This window comes from Protomyctophum parallelum (genome assembly GCF_964188405.1).
Source record: "Protomyctophum parallelum genome assembly, chromosome: 17".
Classification (NCBI taxonomy): domain Eukaryota; kingdom Metazoa; phylum Chordata; class Actinopteri; order Myctophiformes; family Myctophidae; genus Protomyctophum; species Protomyctophum parallelum.
In genome coordinates, this window is record NC_139719.1 from 9,047,693 (window position 1) to 9,066,875 (window position 19,183).

Genomic DNA, 19,183 nt, shown 5'->3' on the forward strand with positions numbered 1-19,183 from the left:
TCCCTGTACATATTTAAAGGATAGCTGAGTAAGTGGTATTTGCTTTGGCTATAACAAAACGTTTTTTTGTTTTTGTTTTTTTGTTTTGTAAAAAAAGAATTAGATTAAAGCTCTATATTCTGATAGTACTCATTGCGATAGTGTTTGTCTAATAACAGGGTCTCTCCCAGTCTCCCCATGCAGCTCTTTAATACACAGAACATACATGTTCAGGTGGGTTGCCAATTACAGCCAATCTGGAGAGAGTGCCCATTTATGAGGTTCAATTATAGTGTTCAAGATGCGATTTGGTCAGCTCACTTCTTTGTGTCATCACTTCCAATTTGACTTTTCCATCTATTGGATCAAATTACTAAAGGGCTGGAGAGACAGGGAGACAGACCCCTGTTACTGAACAAACACTACTTACTTTACTGAACCTTTAACCAATGTGTAATTTTCCACCGTTAAACAGAGCTATGTAATGGAATGTATGAAATGCTGTGTTGAATGAGACCATACTGTACTGTATATATCAAAAATAAAATAAAACAAATATTCATCCTCAGTATTTCATGTAAGAGTTTTGCAATATATCCTCCCCTAAGTCTAAGGCAACAGAGGGAAGATGGAGATGATGATAAATATTAAATTGACATACTATTCTTCATTTAAAACTTCAGTTTTACAATGCAACACAATAATAATATGCAAGCACTATCATTCCTGAACAGCACCTGGTATCACAAATGTACAGGTATACAGTCGCAGTAGGGCAGCAAGTACCTCATAATGTCCAAAACTGTTGGGCATATGATTCAATGTACATTATTATTTAAGCTCGTATACCTTTCCTTGGTTCAATTTATAAAAACCCACTGATAAAATGAACCACTTTAAAACCTCTTGAGCCCCATTGCGGCTGTCCACCTCTGAACAGCGCTCAGCGGGTCAATGGAGACCCATTCGGTCTCCGGTTCCAGCTCCGATGTTGCAGAGTTTCCCCCTGGGGTTTAAGAGGTTTTAATTAACTTGGTTTCACTAAAAGAAAATAAATAATAGCTGATCTACAAGCTCACAGTGCGACGTGCTGTGAGCTTGAAGACCAGCAATTTTTGTAGTCGAGTAATCTTTCTGTGACACTGTAGTATGACGCAGTAGGGCATTCATGTTTGAAATAGCATGCCAACAACTACAATATATCTTTGTGTGATATGTTATTTGAGTCCTCCTCTTTCTTCAGTGTGTTTTAACATAGCAGTCAGTCAGTTTCAATCAATCATTCAAAGCCGGCCCAGGCCGTAGCGTAACGGTCTGGGCACCGGACTGGTGATCCAGTCGCGGTGTGCCGCGGGTTCGACTCCCGAACCCGACACGGCCTTTACCGCATGTCATCCCCCCATCTCTCTCCCGTTTCCTGTCAGCCTACTATCTGTCCCTTAAAAAATCAATAAAAGGCGTAAGCCGCAAATAAATATCTTAAAAAAATAAAATAAAAAAAAAATCATTCAAAGCCATCTGTAGAGCCAATTGGCTAATCTTGCTTGGACTTTCTTTTCATGCACAGTCTGAGACACAGAAATCGTATTGATCCCACTGTAATAGCACTGCAGGCCAAGAGGACAGCAACTAGGAAGCATATAACATCCAGAGAATGATACGAGTACCATGGCATCTTGTAGGACTCAGTGCGCAGGTGGGCAGCTCCTTTGTGCCTCATGACAAATTCCAACCAGTAGACAGCCGTGTCCAGTGGATGACTTTGCTTGTCATGGTGGAGAATAGACAGATGCTCCATGTTCTTCCTATAGGATGGCTTGTGAAGAACATCTTGTACCGCTTCCAGAAAGTTATGTCTGTTCAGTGTAGTTACATCCAGCACCTTGGCAGCTCCCCGGACCTCCAACCTGAAAAGGTTCTCAAACTGGTCGAAAAGAAGAGGTACACCTATAACTGGCACTCCATGGTAGATTGACTCATAGACGCCATTAGTACCACCATGGGCCACAAAGGCTTTGACCTTGGGGTGACCCAAGAGGTCATTCTGGGGCAGCCATTTTACAAGCAGGGTGTTGTTACCCAAATTGTCGGGCCGCTCACCTGGGTGCCTCCAAATGATCTTCTGCGGGAGCTGCGCAAAGGCAGCAGCGACTTCTGATGTAATCTCCAGAGGAAGACCTTTAACCAAACTTCCAAGCGACATCAGGATGACTCCATGCTCCCCTGAGCTTTGGACAAACTCCTCCAGGTCTGTAGGTAAAGGCTCTGAGGGTTTACACTGAAAACCAGCTACGTACACAACATTTGGCATGGTAGGCCTGGGGAACTCAAACACAAAGTCCAGCCTCATTAGCCAAAGATCTGTCCCCTGCAAGAGGTGGTAGAAGTTCATGTCTGGCTCAAAGTACTTCTCTACCAGCCGATCGTAAGGAGGACTCACAATGAAAGTATCAATGCCGATGTTAAGTAAATAGTACAACATGTTCTTGATCCTTTGGCTAAAGGTCATCTTGTCTGAGACTGTATATCCAGACATTGGGGTGTAAGACAAGGGAGAAGGACACACGACAAAGTGTCCGTCTCCACTGGTGAGCCATCTCACATTGAAAACTGTGGGCAGCTTCAGTGCGTGGGCCACCATAACCCCTATAGGCAACCCTGGGTCCAAAAGAACAACGTCATACTGAGCGTCGCGGAGGTCCTGCATGAGGACCTTGTTCTCCAAAATCTTGTCCACAACCTGGCTGGCCTCTCTGTGCATTTTAGACAGCGTTGTTAGCATTTCCCACCAGAAGGACACAAAGGTTATTACAGACACGCCCCCTTTCCGGATGGCTATCATTTTGGCCAGGAAGGTTACAAAGAAGTCCTGCTCCTCTATGGTCATTTTCTCCTGCAGGGGGATGGTGATGGTGCCATAGTGCTCTCCTTCCTTGACGAACCAGCTAGTAGACGTGCGGACCACAGTGATTTGGTGACCCTTGGCGTAGAGGCCCTTCAGCAGCAGGTTCATATTGACCCAGTGGCTGCCCTCCAGTGAGAACACCAGGACCTTTCCACCTTCAGTGCCAGGACTAAACAGGAGGGCTACACTCACCACCAGGAGTACAGACGTAGCTCCTGGAAGGAGGATACTCATGTTTCACCTCTGAGGAAAGATGAAACACATTACATCACATCACATTTCCCCCGATATGATCTTTCGCTGTATACGCACGCACGCATGCACGCACACACGCACACTGAAAGCATGAAAACATGTGAAAGTAGCCTACAGTATGCTACTGTTGTGTTAGTTTCTCAAGACAAGGCTCTTAACTCACGTCAATAAGGGCACTGTTTTTCCTTAAATCTTTGCAGATGGGTTCTCAGATTGCTGTTGTGTTTATGCTATGTTAAAAGTTCAGTGTTCCATAACAGGAAAACAACTTTCAGAGCAGAGGAATGCTGCGACAAAGGCTTGATATCTCCAATAACAACATAGACAGTATCTCACATTACAGGTACATTGCCAACCACGTTGAGCACTCTGTATGAATCTGAATCAGCACTGTTACATATTAATTAGAATATTCTCAACCCATACCAAAAATGCATCTAGCACACACTGCACACAAAAGTAAAATGTACATTTATGCTTTTGGAATGGTAAATGAAAGAATGACAGATTATCCTGCATCCTGAGAAAAACAGACTCATATTCTGTCAATGTCCATGACTCCATGTGTTAACAACAGTATTATCCTAGCCTTTGGAGTTGTTTTAGCTAGAAACAAAAGGAGAATATAACCTACCGTAAATCTCGGAGACAGGAGCAATTAATGTACTTTTAAAGGATTATTGACGGCCACCTGCTAGTTGAAAATAAGATTCAAGCTCCAGACCATTGTGTTGTGTTGCATAATGTGGGAAAGGTCTAGTCTGAGGGAGAGGATATTCTGAATGGGTTAAGCACAAACCAAACTTTGGGGTGGGTTTTGTCTGCAGGGCCTGCCTTCTTTCTATGGCACGCAGGCACACACACACACACACACACACACACACACACACACACCTTTTCCACAAAGATACATGTGAAGCCTTGCAACATTTCAGCTCCGTTATGCAGTGAATGTTCAGAATGGTCACTATTATTCATGTAACAGGTAGAGGTAGGCCCTTTCCTGCAGAATGGTCACTATTATTCATGTAACAGGTAGAGGTAGGCCCATTTCTGCATAGTCACCCCTCCCATACTAGCTGGTAGACAATTCATTTTAATCTGCCAATGAACCATGGCCTGATTGCATGATGAATTTGACCTGTGTCTCCTTCCCCTCCTAGTTTATATGTATAGCTTCATTATATAGATATTCCACTGTTACTTTCTTAGCTTACGCATGTTTCTTGATAAATGTTTTGATGTGATGTATTCCCATGCTTTTTTGTTCTTGCTTAATGTAAGTCGCTCTGGATTAAGAGCGTCTGCTAAATGCCTAAATTGTAAATTGTCCTTCGAGTAGGGTTGGACGATATATGGGCAAAATCAAATATTATGATATGTTTGAGTAAATACCTCAATATCGATATTGTGACAATATACTGAGGATGACTGCTGGTGGGTTTTTTTTTAAGCTAGTCTCAGTTCTTATTCTTTTACCTTACCGGGTAAACAGCTCAGAATAAATTAACCCATTCTGAAGTCTGAACGGGCACCCATTTTGGTGTTGGCATCATGTCGTGCTTTAGCTATTTAAAAATAGCAGATCTACAAGCTCATATCGCGCCACCGAGTGGCGCGATACGAGCTTGTAGGTCTGCTATTTTTGAAAAATCGAAGAGCGACTGACATTTTTAGAATCTGATCTCAGGTCAGAATGGGTTCATCAGACCAGTGTGTGTCCGGCGGAAACCTCGTATGAATCTGATCTCAGGTCAGAATGGGTTAATATAAGCCCAAAGATAACCAGCACTCACACAATTGAATTTTGGCACTTTTTTATTTTGTTTGGCAGGGGCAGCATAGAAGGACGAGTTACAGCATAGCCTTCCCTAACACGACAAAAAAAAAAATCCAACACAGGTGTGTCACTTATAAAGGGACCTTTATAAGTGACCTTTAACACACGGTCACTTGTGTCACGTCCCCTTTGAAAACAAAAACTAATACCGTACATACTGCTAGTCAGTTTTGTTTTCTTGAAAAATAATAACCCTGGTCCTAAACGAGTTCATTGAGTTCACACGCGAGTTCACACGCAACGTAAGCCAGTTAACCCTATCATTTTCTATTTTCTGATTAAACAGCAACATTCTTTTGAGTCTGGTCTCAGAATCATTGCTGAAAGAGTTACGTTCAGGCTGTCTCTAGATTACATTACATATTAACTTGACACTTATGTATGTCTGTAGGCTCTAGCAGATTTGACTAAACTGCCATAGTAATGGCATGCACAGTTTTGAGTTAACCACAGAAAGTTCTTCTTCCTCATTCAGCAAGAGTTTGTGATAAGGAAGCAGCTCTCAGTACAAAGTTTCACTCCCCCGTGGTGTGTGTGTGTGTGTGTGTGTGTGTGTGTGTGTGTGTGTGTGTGTGTGCGTGTGTGTGTTCCTACATCAGAGAAGAGCACTGCATTGCTACTACAAACATCACTAATCACACTGCCAGGCAATGAGGCAACAGATTATGGCATATTTCCATGCTCAGGTCTTGATGCTCTTCGTTTTTACTAGATTATGGTCTCTGTGTAGGGCTGATGTCGGGGATTTCACTCCATGCTTACAGATCTTCTACAACTCATGGCCTCCGAAAGGCTTGACGGGATCCCCAATCTGCCAGCGTTACAACAATCTGTACCGCTTTGCTACACTGTACAGACGGCCACGCCGCTCACCATGGTTCTCAGCCTATGTGTTTACTCCACCAACTGGAAAGAGGCCTTCGGCATGTTGGAAGTTTGAGCCGCAGGTAAGGGACCAGTACAGTAGCATTACTTTAACTTTATCTATAGTTTCTATATGACTTGAAACACCTGGAATATAATATGCATCCTATACTTTGTAGCACTTAATTGTTTTCTTGGCACATGACTATATTGTACAGTATGTACAATGTTGTTTATTGACTAGGTTAATCCAATCTTTGTTCTGGATAAGAGAGTCTGCTATAAATGTCATTTGTAATTTGAATAAATTAATTCATAGCAGCATGATAATATCATTCCTTTGTGTTACGCTGCTATGAATTAATTTATTCAAATTAGACCATGTCTGTGTCATAACATCTTGTGAGTTGTGACCAACCTAATGAGTTGGATCCCTGCTTAAGAATAGTTAAGAATAGACCACATTCTTCAAGATTTTAGTTAGAGTCCATGGTGGCCTGTTTTAACTGGCAGAATTCATTTATATAATGCTACTTCCCAAATTTTGCATTAGGCAAATATCAGATCCTTTGCAAATAAAGGAAGAGGAAATGACCCCCTCTGCTCTGTTACTTATTTGTGCTTCATCTGCAAAACAACTGTCTTCTAGGGCCTAGAGTAGACAGTACACTAGTACAGTATGTTTTGTATGTAGCCTGCCCTAGACTGTAGGCTACATTGGCGTTAACTACAAAGTGTCTTTAAGAAGATGGGGTTTTCTATAACACTGTTTCCCAAACAGTGGGTCGGAATCCCTTTGTGGGCCCATTTTTGTGGGTCATGACACATCACATTTTCTTTTCCTACATTTTAATTACTATATATATATATATTTCAAAAATAAATAAATTAAAACATTTTATAATTTTTAAATCAAACAAACAAATGTAAGATTGTCATCCTGCAGTGTTTGCCTCCTGCATGCACAGCTTGCCAACCCATCAGCGGATGGCTCCATGACACCCTTCCCTCCGGGTCCTGTGGACCAGAACGTGGTGGAGAGCCAGGCAGTAGAGCTAGACTACATCAACTCATCTTTCACCCGTGGACACCTCAACCCCAGCCTTCATCACTCGAGCCACGAGGACCGCTTGTCTACCTTCACCTTGACCAACGCGGTGCCTCAGAAGGCCGGATCCAACAGCGGGCCCTGGAAAACCCTGGAGCAGACCGCCAACCAAGCCCTGGCGGCCTACTGCCTCGGAAAAGCCTACATAGTGACCGGGATACTTCCCTACCAGGCAGATGAGCCCTGGCTCAAAGATCACAGAGTTGCAGTACCGGAGTATCTTTGGTCGGCCTACTGCTGTCCGAACTTCAGCAATAATCTTCCAACAGAACTGAAGGAGACCTTTCCTACATATGCAGCCATCGGCCGCAACGACCGCTCTAGCACTGAGGAGATTGTGCCCGTCAATAACACAGCTCAGAAGCCGTTCCGGGGATATGATGTGAAAAGAATGCCTCTCGCTACACTTGAGATGCATTTGCGGGACAGGTTTAAGGCTGTGGTTAGTGTTTTTTATGAACAGTGTTCTGGTTTGGAGTGATCAAGGACCAATATTCCTTCCATCCATCTTCAACCACAGAGTCACGGAGCTAACAGTTCCAGCAGAGAATCCCAATCTTCCCTTTCCCAGGCCACATTAGCTGTATACTTCTAAAACTGGCATTGCAAGGCCAGCGTGGAGATATTTACCGTCCCCTATCTGGTGCGGCGGGCCCTGTGGCCTCCTCCCAGCATGCACAGATGACCTCCAGGGAGACGCACAGATGACCTCCAGGGAGACGCCCAGGAGACATCTGTTCTAAACTTGTTTTATTCTATGATTTGAAAGCCTATAAAATCATTTGAGACTTTTGAGGTGAGTTATTTAAGTCATTCTGCATAGTAGGCCTAGGTGGCGGTGTATTTTCCCTCTCACGGTTTACAAATATAATATATGTATCGTATGTGGCGCTTGTGGCGGTGTGTTTCCAGCTCACGTTTTCCCAAAATGCATAATTTTTTACATTGTTCATGCCAGTGTGTTATACACTTTTACTATGGCCTCAGCGCCTGCTTTCTAGCCAGAGAATTTAGGAAAAGAAAGAACTTGTTATCTATGCGTTTAAGTAACACCTGATTACGCTATCATGTAGAGCTGGAGAATTAAATTGGCCAAATGACCTTGAAAGGAACACAGAGTTTTAGACGCAGCAGTGAAACAGTATTCTCATGTTTTACTCGAGTAAAAGTATCAATGCGTGTAGATAGCCCGCCCTATTACAAGAAAATGTCTGTTGATTCAAAATGTATACTTGAGCAAAAGTACCAAATTATTGCATTTAAATGTACTCAAAGTACCAAAAGTAGAAAGACTCATTGTGCAGGATGTCTCGTTCAAATTTTCAATATTGTGTCTGTGCACTGCATGGATGAAAGAAAAGACAATTGGCAAAGGGAGCTCTTATCTTATTAGTATAACAGTGTTATTTAGAGATAACAATTCTCTGCACAGCTCAGCTTGCCAGGGCCACACACACAAATGGATGGGTATGTAGAACACACATGCTGCTTGCCTAATGCCTATGCCGCGGCCAACGCCAAACCACAACAGAAACAAAATCTGCTCTGCTATACAAATCTGCTTTCTTTTTTCTTTTTCTGTATGTATGTACTTGTACGTGTATATAGATATATGTATTTCATTTTGACTGTTTTTCCGACTATCCTTGCAGGTGGGGGGTGGGTGGGATAGGGGATTGAGTTTTATTTTGTATTTTCATATTTTGATATGTCTGTTTAATACTTGCCCCTGGGTTTGTCACAAAAACTTGAATAAAAATATTTTGAAAAGAAAAGAAAGAACACACATGCTGCATCAATACACATACTGCATTTTCACAGTTTCTGATTATTATTATTTTTGTACGGGCAAAATGTTTATGGAATATTGATTACAACATTTTATATTACCTGTAAAACGGGAGCCACGTGGAGTGCCACGGGCCCAGGGGCTGCTCGGACGCCATGGAGTCCCAGATTTTTGTTTCTCCTTCGGGAGACAAAAATAAAGAAACCTTGACCTTGAAACCTTCCTTGACCTTGAAACCTTGAGGCCCAGGGGGGCTCGGACGCCAAGATGTGCCACAGGCCTTGATGGGCTAGGACACCTGCGGACAAGTTTGCTATGTGCCACTTTGACCAAACCCAATGGTCAAAACATCAACATCACAAATGCCAGGAAGAGGTCATCCATGTGCCACTTGGCCAAGTTCAAAGGTCAATCGAGGGCACAATGCCATGAGGAGACTATCCATTTCCTGAAGTCGTGATGGAGATATGCACAACGTAACATCACGCTCGTGACGCTCCAAGGACACGAAAAGGATATCTATCACGGATACTATATGAGTCAATGACATGGATTACCGGTGGAGCCCTGGGGATACTACTGTATCAGCAAGGTTAAGCTTGAGAGAAGGTGAGAGACACACTGTAGGTTTCTGCCACAATGGAGATGCATGGCCATTTCAATGGGAGGTATGCTAATCACACGGGCCAGACAGTATCAGCAAGGAGGCAAAGATAAAGAGATGGAGAGTCATGCAATGTCACTTGCTGACATGTATTCCATACGAGACAATTGCGTGCAGTTGCTGATATGGAGATTATTGGGCACAGCCTGTTGAAAACTATTATTGCCTTGGATCTACACCCTGCGTGCGAGAGGGGGTCCAAACTGGATTATTTTTGCACGAATATTGATTAATGGTCAGAGATTGGGACTTCGATCTTTGTTTTCATTGAACATTATTTCCTTTTATTTGTTTTTATTTTAGAACAATAGGGAATGAATGTGGAATGAACGTGAAGCAAGTTCATATACATGTTTTATATCTTATTTTATATAGTTTATTATTATGAATAATTTATTATTATTATTATTACTTTTTCTCTCTCTCTCTCTCTTTTTTCTCCCTATACATTATTACATTCACAGAGATCAGTATATTAGTCTCAGTGTGGCACTTTTTCCTAGATAAGTTTAAATATCACAGGTTTTTTCCCCACATTGAGTTGTAACGAATACGAGACGGCTCGCCCCTTTTCCAACTCACCACAAGCGGCGAAGATCGCTCGCCCCCAACGAGAAGATCGGTCGCCCCAAAGCCCGTAGAAGTCGCCTCCAAAAGTCCAGAGAAGTCGCCCCCAAAAGTCCGGACAAGTCGCCCCGTAAAACCGTTGTATTTTCGAGGTAACAGCAGAGAGAGTGTAAAGTTGCCCGAACGGCCAAGGCTCCAAGAACAGTCAGTAATGCAGTTCAAGGGTCTTTACTCCAATAATCCTCAATAACAAAATAGATGACAGGCAACAAAATAAAGAAAGGACCAAAAGATAAATAAATACTTGGGCAACACTCCTTAACAAAACCCAACCAATATGAGAGCTCTCTTCAGGCTGTACCTTGATCACACAAGGCCCTACTCTCCCTCAGGGATGTTATTTGTGTCAATGCCCACATCCAACTGTCCCTGCAGCCTCCCTTAAATAGGAATGGATCCTACCACAGGACATCGAATCAATTAGCAACATTTCTTCTCAAAAATACTTTCAAATAAATACTGCCATAAATAACACCTTGAATAAAAGTAACCTAAACATTCTCAATAATGCGTTACAATAAACAAGTATAAATCAGCATGTAAACTCAATGACAATAATAAAACAGCATAAGAAACACCCCTCTCCTGCACAGCACTTGGCCCCTTCCTAATCAAGGGAAATGCCACCAGCAGTGCAGGAGAGACAATTAGCAAACCATCCATTTAAAACATTAGTCCTTTCATGTTATAGAGAGCAGTTTTATGTATAGGGCACGGGTTGCCCCGTGACAGAGAAAGAGAGAGAGAGAGAGAGATTTTTAGCCGCCTGCGACTCACAATGGATCTTCACCCACCACCCAAAAGGGATTATATGTAGACTTCTAGATGCCTTAGAGATGGTCGCCCTTAAAATCATTACAGATAATTGTTGTGAAGATTGTATATCAAATGAAATAAAACACCTTAAGAGCGAATGGACCGCAGACCACCAAAGAATCTGTGGACCCAAAGAGCGAATGGACCGCAGACCACCAAAGGATCTGTGGACCCAAATTGGGGACCTGTGCTCTAAATTACGTTATTTACATTATTTAAGTTATTCTATGATGTTATTTACATAAATATGGCAATCACATTTTTCAATACTGCTTTGCAGCTACTTTGAGGGAAGGGAAGTCCAAACAGCTGTCCGAAAAAGTCAGAAAATAAATCTAGAATAAGCAACAATATTGCTGACTGTCAAACATCATTGTCCAATGTTGTTTTAGAGCAGTGGTTCTCAAACATTTTCATGTCATGGACCACTAATATTCTATATATATATATATATATATATATATATATATATATAATATATATTTACTATATATATTTACTATATATACACACCGGTATATATACAATATATACACACACCGTATATCTAGGTGTGCCCCGAGATTTTTAGGCTATGAAAAGTGTGCCCTGGGACAAAAAAGGTTGAGAAACACTGTTTTAGACAATGCATGCATAGATTTCTCTGGACCACTAGATGGTAGACTTGTGCAAACATGCAGTTGAGATTATGTTTACTTTAGTGTGCAGAACACAGACACAATTTCAAATTATGTTCTTATATACATCATCTCTGATGAAGCCATTTATCTTTCTTTACAATAAAAATATAAATGAAATAGTTAGATTCAGTAATTTCAGTTAGATTCAGGCTGATTCTTGGTTGTTGGATTGGAGTATTGGCCATGATTGGTCATTGACACATACATGGACACACACACACACACACACACACACACACACACACACACACACACACACACACCCACACACACACACACACACACACACACACACACACACACACACAGGCGGACGGACAGACGGACGGACAGACGGACAGACAGGGAGTTTCGGAAAGGCCGAAACATAGTCTTGGCCGAAACAAAGTCTCGGCTATGCCTTCGGCCTGACAGAGAAAATTAGAAATGTCTCTTGAAATGTTATTTATTCTATCCTGTGAAACTTTAGTTTAAAGCCAAAAATCAATTTATTTTTAATTCATAATGTTCAATGACAGACACAATTAATTTGATAATTGCTATTATTTGAGCGACAATTAATTGTCACAGTAAATTTCATAATCATGACAGCCCTACTACCAGAATACCAGTAAGACGCCTGAGGACCTCACCCCAAAGGGTGAGGTCGTGTGCACGGCACGCATCCGCCTGGGTGACAGCAGACTTCTGGGCGAGTGCTGGCGCTTTGGAATGGGGGGTCAGATCAACATATCTGCCTGGGCTTAATTAATATCATTGTCATAATGATGTCACAAGACTTGGGCACAATATATGGTGGCTTCCCCATGTATGGGGATTTTGAGTGACGTAAAACACAATTCCATAACTGCGACCTTTGGTCGCGACAAAAAACATTCCTTCAAGATTTGGAATGCTAAATACTAATAGTCAAATGTATTTTCAGCCGAGCCTTCAGTGCATTGACAGTGGATTTATATAATGCAAATAAAGAATGTAGTAAATATTATAAGCATGTCATGCAAGTCATGCAGAACCTTGTTAATAAACCTGCAAACAAAAGGCCCATTATTTATTCTGCATTTGAGCCACGGACCATTTGATGAGATTTAGCCTTGCAGACCCCAAACGAAATGTCCACATTTCCATGCTGTATTGACCAACCATACCATTGGAGAGATACAATAACAGGCAAATGTTGATCAAAGTAAAAAAAAATATCTCTTGAGAGTGTAAAATGAAACCAAATGGACCCGTAAGAACCACTGCATTAATGTGATATGTAGGTTATTGTGTAAAAGTTGTTCTGTCCTGTTGTGCCAATACTGAAGCTTTCCCCACGGACACTTGTTTTAAGGAGACACATCATTTCTCAAATCAGACTTGGTATGAATTTATTACGACATTGAATCATATTATACCGCATATAGCATGGTAACAAAAATGCACCAAGGGCTGAACACAACTGTACACATTGCAACTGGAATTACGTCATCAAAACTGAGTAGTGAGAGAGAGCATTCCTTAGTAGTGCTGATGTTGGGATGGTGAGAAAAGCTTGTCCCACAATTCCACCTTCATAATGGCCCTGCCCATGGGGCACATGACAGCCTTGACATCCAGGTGACTGCCCTCATGGGTGAGCCCAGAGCCGTTTGCCTCCGCCCTTACAAAGCCTTTCTGTTCCTTGTTGTAATACATCTCTTTATACAGAGCCTCGTCACATTCTTTACCCTTGCTGTAAACCCCTACAGCGTGCCAGTTCTTGTACATGTTGTAGTCGTATGGAATAGAGAACATGATCGCGAGTGTCTCGATGTAGTCGTTCCTACTCCGCTCAAACAGGTCGTAGGTCAGAACGCCAACAGCGCCACAGGCTTTAGCGGAGGTCTTGCTGAAGTTGCACACCTCCGTTTTCAGAGGCCGCACGGTAGGCTGGGGTGGTATGTATGTCAAGCCACTCTCTAGGAAAACCCTTTTTGCAAAAGAATGAAAAGAAATACGAAGGGTTATTAGTTATAAAATATTACACTGATTCATACTTCGGGTGATTTATTTGATGTTAATGATATTTTTAACTTGCCTGGTAACTTTTTTTTTCTATTTACAATTGAGAACTACCATGAGGACATATGGGGTGCCATGGCAGACCCCCCTTGCAATGCACCCTTTGCATAGACTTATCTGTGATGTTAGGTCAAGAGGTTTTGTTTCCGTATTGTATGATTATTTATTAGAATCTAGTTATGGGACCTTGCTTGTCGATACTGTATGGAGGAATGACATACCAAATCTAGATCCAGATTGGAGCTGGGATACAGTGTGGTCTAATGTTGTCCTGTCTTCTAGGAATCCTGATCATCAACAAATTAATCTACATTTTGTTCATAGGACATACTTAACCCCCCGTAGATTGTGTGCTATGCAGATTTGAAATAATCACAACTGCACTTTCTGCACGTCAAACGCCATAGGTACATTCTTTCATATGGTGTGGGAGTGTCCGAGTGTCCTCACATTTTGGAATTTGGTTGCTACTAACCTTTCGACTATTCTACAAGTTAACATCACACCCTCCCCATCTCTATTCTTATTAAATGATGTATCCCAGTTGCCATTAAATAACACCCGTATTCGTGTCTTCTTTTCTGGCGTAACGGCCGCAAAGAAGATGGTTGCTTCGCACTGGAAACCGCCTCATACATTGTCATTTCGCCAATGGGCTTTGACCTTTCTAGACATCATTTATCTAGAAATGTCTACAGCAAGATTGCATGGTGCAAAAGAGGAAAACATTGAGATTTGGTCTAGTATTGCAGATTTGGTTAAGGGCATGGTTTAATCATTATTATTATTATTATTATCATTATTTATTTATTTTTTGTCTCCATTGCACAGTAGTAGGAGTAATGACATTTTGAGGCATCTTTGGTCTCGGGGGGGAGGGGTGGGTGGGATTGTTTGTTTTTGTGTTCCTTGCTTTTGCTGTTATGTGTTGTTTTATATGTGTTTTGTTTTCTTTAAGTCATTCATGTTGTTAACGTGTATTATTGTGATTTTTGTCTTAAAATAAAAAACATTTGATAACAAAAAATAAAATATTACACTAACAGAGACACAACACACGTCAGCGCCGGTGTTATAATGTGCATGGCGGCTATAAACTGTTTATTTCAACTTTTATTAATCTGCAGAAGGGTACTGTTGTGCATGTATTCTCTTTCTCAGCAATACTCAGCTGCAGGCCTCTGTGTCATCTTCCTCCACAAGTCTTGCACTTACTTGGGGTTGATGAGGCAGTAGTTGTTGGTGAGGTTGGTGATCTCGATGGTGACATTTCTGCGGCTGCTGAGATTAGCCGCCACGGCCTCAGCTGAGTCACTCATTCTCTCCTACTGTACTGTTACTGTATACACGGGCTGCGATTCCAAAGAAAAAGGCATCAGTGAAAGTGTGGGATTACACGATGCTTAATATTGCACTATAACACTACACTGTCACTTAACCACTTCAGCACTTGGTCAGGGGGTTATCCCCAGGGCTCCATACTGGGTCTGCTCCTTTTTTCCCCTCTACAACAAATGTCTTCACTGAAAATAGCGATCTAAAAGCTCACAACGTGTCACAATGCATTGTATTGTGAACTTGTACATATCTGCTCTCTTCGCCAAATGTTCGCCCCCAGGATAGGGATGCTATAAAGTTCTTTTTTTTTTTTTTTTTTTTTTATGGTTATAAATATTTCTCTACATTTCTCTAGTGTAATGGCACCCATACACTAGCCATTTACAGGATCAATTAAATTATAAATGACCAAATTATGTTAATGTGATGTCTATGTATGTCAATATCCAATGTGATGACCCAATAAAGACTACAGTAGCCTACATTTTGCATGTTACAAATAAATTGTCTTACCTGTTCGTACTGTATCAATGCCTGTTCTTAGCTCAGCCGATGTGAGATCTGAAATGGTGAGCTCACTCTTCCGATTACCCTTCTCGTGGAATGGCACCACACCTGAATCTAACGCAAAGCCGTCTCCACCCAGAACACACACCCACTCCCTGTCCGACTCAGTCTGGAGGACAAGTTGAGGACAAGTCTGTTAAGGTATGAGGAGAGAGATACAGTACACAGACTAACATGAAAAACAACATACCTCTGTAACCATGCACAACGCGAGTTTGCTTTGTTCAAGATTTTCATAGTAATGTTTCTTTCCATGCATGGTGTCTCCCACGGGCCACACCTGTCTCTGTGTTGGGACATACAGTTAAGAAGTTGCCATTGTTACAACATGGGGGGAGAAACAGACCTTTGACAGATGTCGGACTTGGGATGTATTACAAACCTTCCTTTGACCCTCGAAAAAAGACCAAATATTGAAAAAATATGATGTTTTACAAACATATTCTCGCTAAAATTAGACCAGGGGTAGATTCTCAATTTACTTAAACCAGGGGTGGGCAACCGTTTTGGACATATGTAAGTAGGTCAGAGTGGCTTGTTGTCGCCATTCGTCGAGAGAACGAAGGTGTCCCCTATTCAATGCACTACTAGACCCCTGGTAGATAGAGTGCTGAGGTGGAGCACAACACCTACCATCAGCTCTCAGTACCATTTAGTTACAGCACCATTTAGTTACAGAAGCTGTGCTACTCTTACGCTGAGTTGGCAGTGCCCGAGATCGAACCCAGAAACTCGTGGTCCTAATTGATCACCTGGTAGATCAAAAAGAGGTGGTTTCCCGCACCTGATACACAGTAGCTTTACAAGGGTGTGTGCTGCTCCTAAGACACTATAGAGTCATGTTTGTTTATGGGAAATTACTCAAACAAGAGACAAAAACAAACTTCAGGGACAAAATATATTACCATCATTGTTTTTATTTTGTTTTATTCAGAGCACCCAAGGTGACAGCAGACATAGTGAATCATGTCTCATCTGCCCATCTTGTCATACAGCTCCAGCTTTATAATGGCCTTGCCCTGGTTGGACATGGTGGCCCTGACATCCACCACCCGCCCGGGGTAATGGATCCCGGAGCCATCGGCCTCGTGGCGCAGGTAGTTGGTGAAGTCCTTTTCATAGTACATGTGGTTGTAGAGCTTCTCGTCGCAGGGGCGCGTGTGCTCGAAGACGCCCACGCCTAGCCAGTTCTTGTAGACGTTGTAGTCGTAGGGCACGGAGAACATGATGGCGACCAGCTCGTTGCAGTGGCGGTTGCGCATGTCAAAGAGCTCGTAGGTCAGGACGCCCACAGCACCCGACGCCGTGTTTTCGTCCTTGACAAAGGAGCACACCTCGGACTTGTTGGTGCGCACCGTGGGCTGGGGGGGATTGTAGCTGAACCCACTGGACATGTAGATCCTACAGAGCGGGTGACAATTAAGGGAAGGGCACGTGTTACCATTTTCAAGAATATGACTTCTGGTATATTATAGGAATTGTCATTGACAACATTCATGATCTCTTATCAGTCCATAGCCTACATAATAAAAAGGAGGAAGAAGTATTCTATGATTTAAACTAAAGAAACGCTATGTAACATTTTATAGAGTCAAATGTTGACCACTCTGTATGGTTGAGTATGTCAGTCGGTCAGTGACTTACTTTGGGTTCACGAGGCAGTAACTGGCACTAATATTGGTGATCTCTATGGTACAGTTACGGTTGGTAGTGAGTGTGGCGGAGTGGGCCTCTGCAGAGTCAGGCATCGTGTCAGCTGGTGGGGAAGGCTGTAGGTGAAGGACAGACACAGTATAAAATACACTGTGAAATCATGAATTTAAAATGATAAATGGAGCATTTATATAGCGATTTTAGCCAAAGTGCTTTACAAATCTGCATTGCATTCACCCATCCCATTCAGACACCAGTAGAGGAGACCATGGCACAATAAACCTGCTCATCTGCAGTTAGTGATTCAAGTGTGGCCGCTCTAACCCCTGAGCCACTGCACCCGCCCACTAACACTGTCAGAGTTACAAATGGAATATTATAAGTTACAATGAGGTCTCAAACCCTAACATTAAACTAATAAGAACCGATTTTCTTGGACTCTATAGGACACTTAAAATGATTGAGATGCTGTTTGCTATGATATGAATGATGCATATTGTCTGCAAGAAAAGTTGAGTTAGACAAAGTAAAACAAGTCAAGCCCCATTAATAGCATTCATTAGTACATCATCTGTCGTCTAATGATACAGTTTCTTCTTTTTTTTTATCAAACAATTTATCACAATCACATAATGTTCTAAATAGCAGAGAAAGGGTACTTACTTTACCTTATGTCAGACACACACACTATAGCACCATACGAGAGTGCTCTAAAAACAGCTCCCAGCTTGGTATGAGAACATAACGCAAAGTCACACCCCCGAGCGCGCGCCCGCACGCCCGCACGCACGCAAACACGCACACACACGCGCACACACACACACACACACACACACACACACACACACACACACACACACACACAGTCACACCTCACTTCGGAGACGACTAGGTGTGTCATGTGTCTGCCAGCTGAATTAGAATTTGTCACTGGATGACATTCTGTTGTTGTGTTGCATCCTTGAAATGTGAGTATTATGGTCAGCGTATATTTCCCAACTTTATGTGCCATGAATCCCTCATCCCTGGGTCTGTGACTTATAGCTGTGACATTCAGAATCAAGGTGTAGCCTATACCCTATTCAGTGATTCCCAAACTTTTTATACACAAAAGAGAAATTTGAGTAAATGAAAATTATGAAAATAACCGATCTACGACGAGCTCACAACACACTGCGATGCAACGCAATGTGAGTTTGCTATTTAAACGTTTTTTTTTTTTTTAATATATATTTTTATCCCACGATTTTGTAACCCATTTTTCACCCCTGTGTCAATCATCTAATGTGATCCTGGGCTCTACACACCCTCCACCAACCTAGTCCCCATATATGGGGGACAAGGGGAGAGCAACGGACTTGAACTCATGCTTCCTTCATGCGAGTGTCCAAGTTGCTCCTTTACACCTGACAGGGGGGAGTTTCCCTGGTTGGACGTAGCGCGTGGAAGGAACACGTTATTCCAACACGTTGTTCCTTTCCCCTCCATCAGGCGCCCCGGCTGGCCAGGGGGAGGCAGTTTAGTGACCAGGATTACTACATGTTTTTTGTGAGGGTACCTACCCTAGGCGGGGGACACGGGGAGAACATGCAAACTCCACACAGAAAGGCCCTTTCGCCAACCCCGCCTTCGGGTGTGGGCACTGATGACGCGGAGGAGGAAACACGCCGCCAGCACCCACAGCGTCCCGAGCGGGAATCGAACCCAGGACCTTCTAGCTGTGAGGCGACAGCACTACCAACTATTTCTTAATAATAATAATAATGATAATAATGTTTGTATGTATTATTATTAATTCATATTTTTTGACCCAGAAATGGGTCCCAGCTCCCTTCTGGGAGGAAGATAAGAAAAATATGATGGTGGCCAAAGTAAAAATGAACACATTCATGGCTAAATTGAAAATATTTAATTTAAAAGAAGTTTTAGTTGTTAACGTTAGTTCAACTTAGAGCTGTAATGCTCCATCATCCGTCTGCTCCAATCAGATCTGCGTTACCTTGTCCGCACCCCTTTATAAACGGTCCTCACTTCCCTTCGCTCATCTGTGCT

The 19,183-nt window shown here is 42.4% G+C and overlaps 4 protein-coding genes across 5 annotated transcripts; 1 reads left to right on the forward strand and 3 right to left on the reverse strand.

The window, feature by feature from the left end:
• Positions 1-1,513: 1,513 nt before the first annotated feature.
• LOC310874586 (UDP-glucuronosyltransferase 2B20-like) lies at positions 1,514-3,898 on the reverse strand (the record flags this gene model as incomplete). The annotated part of the gene is made up of 2 exons (XM_083787443.1): positions 3,774-3,898; positions 1,514-3,127 (listed from the first exon to the last, which is right to left on the reverse strand). Exon 2 carries the CDS (start codon positions 3,116-3,118, stop codon positions 1,514-1,516), a length of 1,605 nt encoding a protein of 534 aa, XP_083643569.1. The 5' UTR covers positions 3,119-3,127; positions 3,774-3,898.
• A 1,707-nt stretch (positions 3,899-5,605) lies between these two features.
• LOC310875120 (endonuclease domain-containing 1 protein-like) lies at positions 5,606-7,546 on the forward strand. Its single transcript, XM_083788215.1, has 2 exons — positions 5,606-5,926; positions 6,812-7,546. The coding sequence occupies exons 1-2, from the start codon at positions 5,630-5,632 to the stop codon at positions 7,430-7,432; spliced, it is 918 nt and encodes a 305-aa protein (XP_083644341.1). The 5' UTR covers positions 5,606-5,629; the 3' UTR covers positions 7,433-7,546.
• Positions 7,547-12,883: 5,337 nt separating this feature from the next.
• Positions 12,884-15,560, reverse strand: apnl (actinoporin-like protein). The gene is made up of 3 exons (XM_083788217.1): positions 15,409-15,560; positions 14,789-14,898; positions 12,884-13,481 (listed from the first exon to the last, which is right to left on the reverse strand). Exons 2-3 carry the CDS (start codon positions 14,890-14,892, stop codon positions 13,031-13,033), a joined length of 555 nt encoding a protein of 184 aa, XP_083644343.1. The 5' UTR covers positions 14,893-14,898; positions 15,409-15,560; the 3' UTR covers positions 12,884-13,030.
• An 801-nt stretch (positions 15,561-16,361) lies between these two features.
• On the reverse strand, positions 16,362-17,883 carry LOC310874463 (uncharacterized protein). 2 transcript variants are annotated; one of them, XM_083787274.1, is made up of 3 exons: positions 17,800-17,883; positions 17,123-17,247; positions 16,362-16,879 (listed from the first exon to the last, which is right to left on the reverse strand). In XM_083787274.1, exons 2-3 carry the CDS (start codon positions 17,224-17,226, stop codon positions 16,450-16,452), a joined length of 534 nt encoding a protein of 177 aa, XP_083643400.1. In that variant the 5' UTR covers positions 17,227-17,247; positions 17,800-17,883; the 3' UTR covers positions 16,362-16,449. The 2 variants fall into 2 exon arrangements, with proteins under 2 accessions (XP_083643400.1, XP_083643399.1); XM_083787273.1 differs by having other exon boundaries at positions 17,795-17,869.
• Between the last annotated feature and the right edge of the window lie 1,300 nt (positions 17,884-19,183).

Excerpts from the sequence above, each read along its gene's own strand:
- LOC310875120 (XM_083788215.1), top strand. The coding sequence starts at position 5,630 with ATGAGGCAACAGATTATGGCATATTTCCATGCTCAGGTCTTGATGCTC. Across the intron at positions 5,927-6,811 it reads GTTGGAAGTTTGAGCCGCAG|CTTGCCAACCCATCAGCGGA; the intron begins GTAAGGGACCAG and ends CTGCATGCACAG.
- apnl (XM_083788217.1), bottom strand. The coding sequence starts at position 14,892 with ATGAGTGACTCAGCTGAGGCCGTGGCGGCTAATCTCAGCAGCCGCAGA. Across the intron at positions 13,482-14,788 it reads TACTGCCTCATCAACCCCAA|GGTTTTCCTAGAGAGTGGCT; the intron begins GTAAGTGCAAGA and ends TTTTGCAAAAAG.
- LOC310874463 (XM_083787274.1), bottom strand. The coding sequence starts at position 17,226 with ATGCCTGACTCTGCAGAGGCCCACTCCGCCACACTCACTACCAACCGT. Across the intron at positions 16,880-17,122 it reads TACTGCCTCGTGAACCCAAA|GATCTACATGTCCAGTGGGT; the intron begins GTAAGTCACTGA and ends CCCGCTCTGTAG.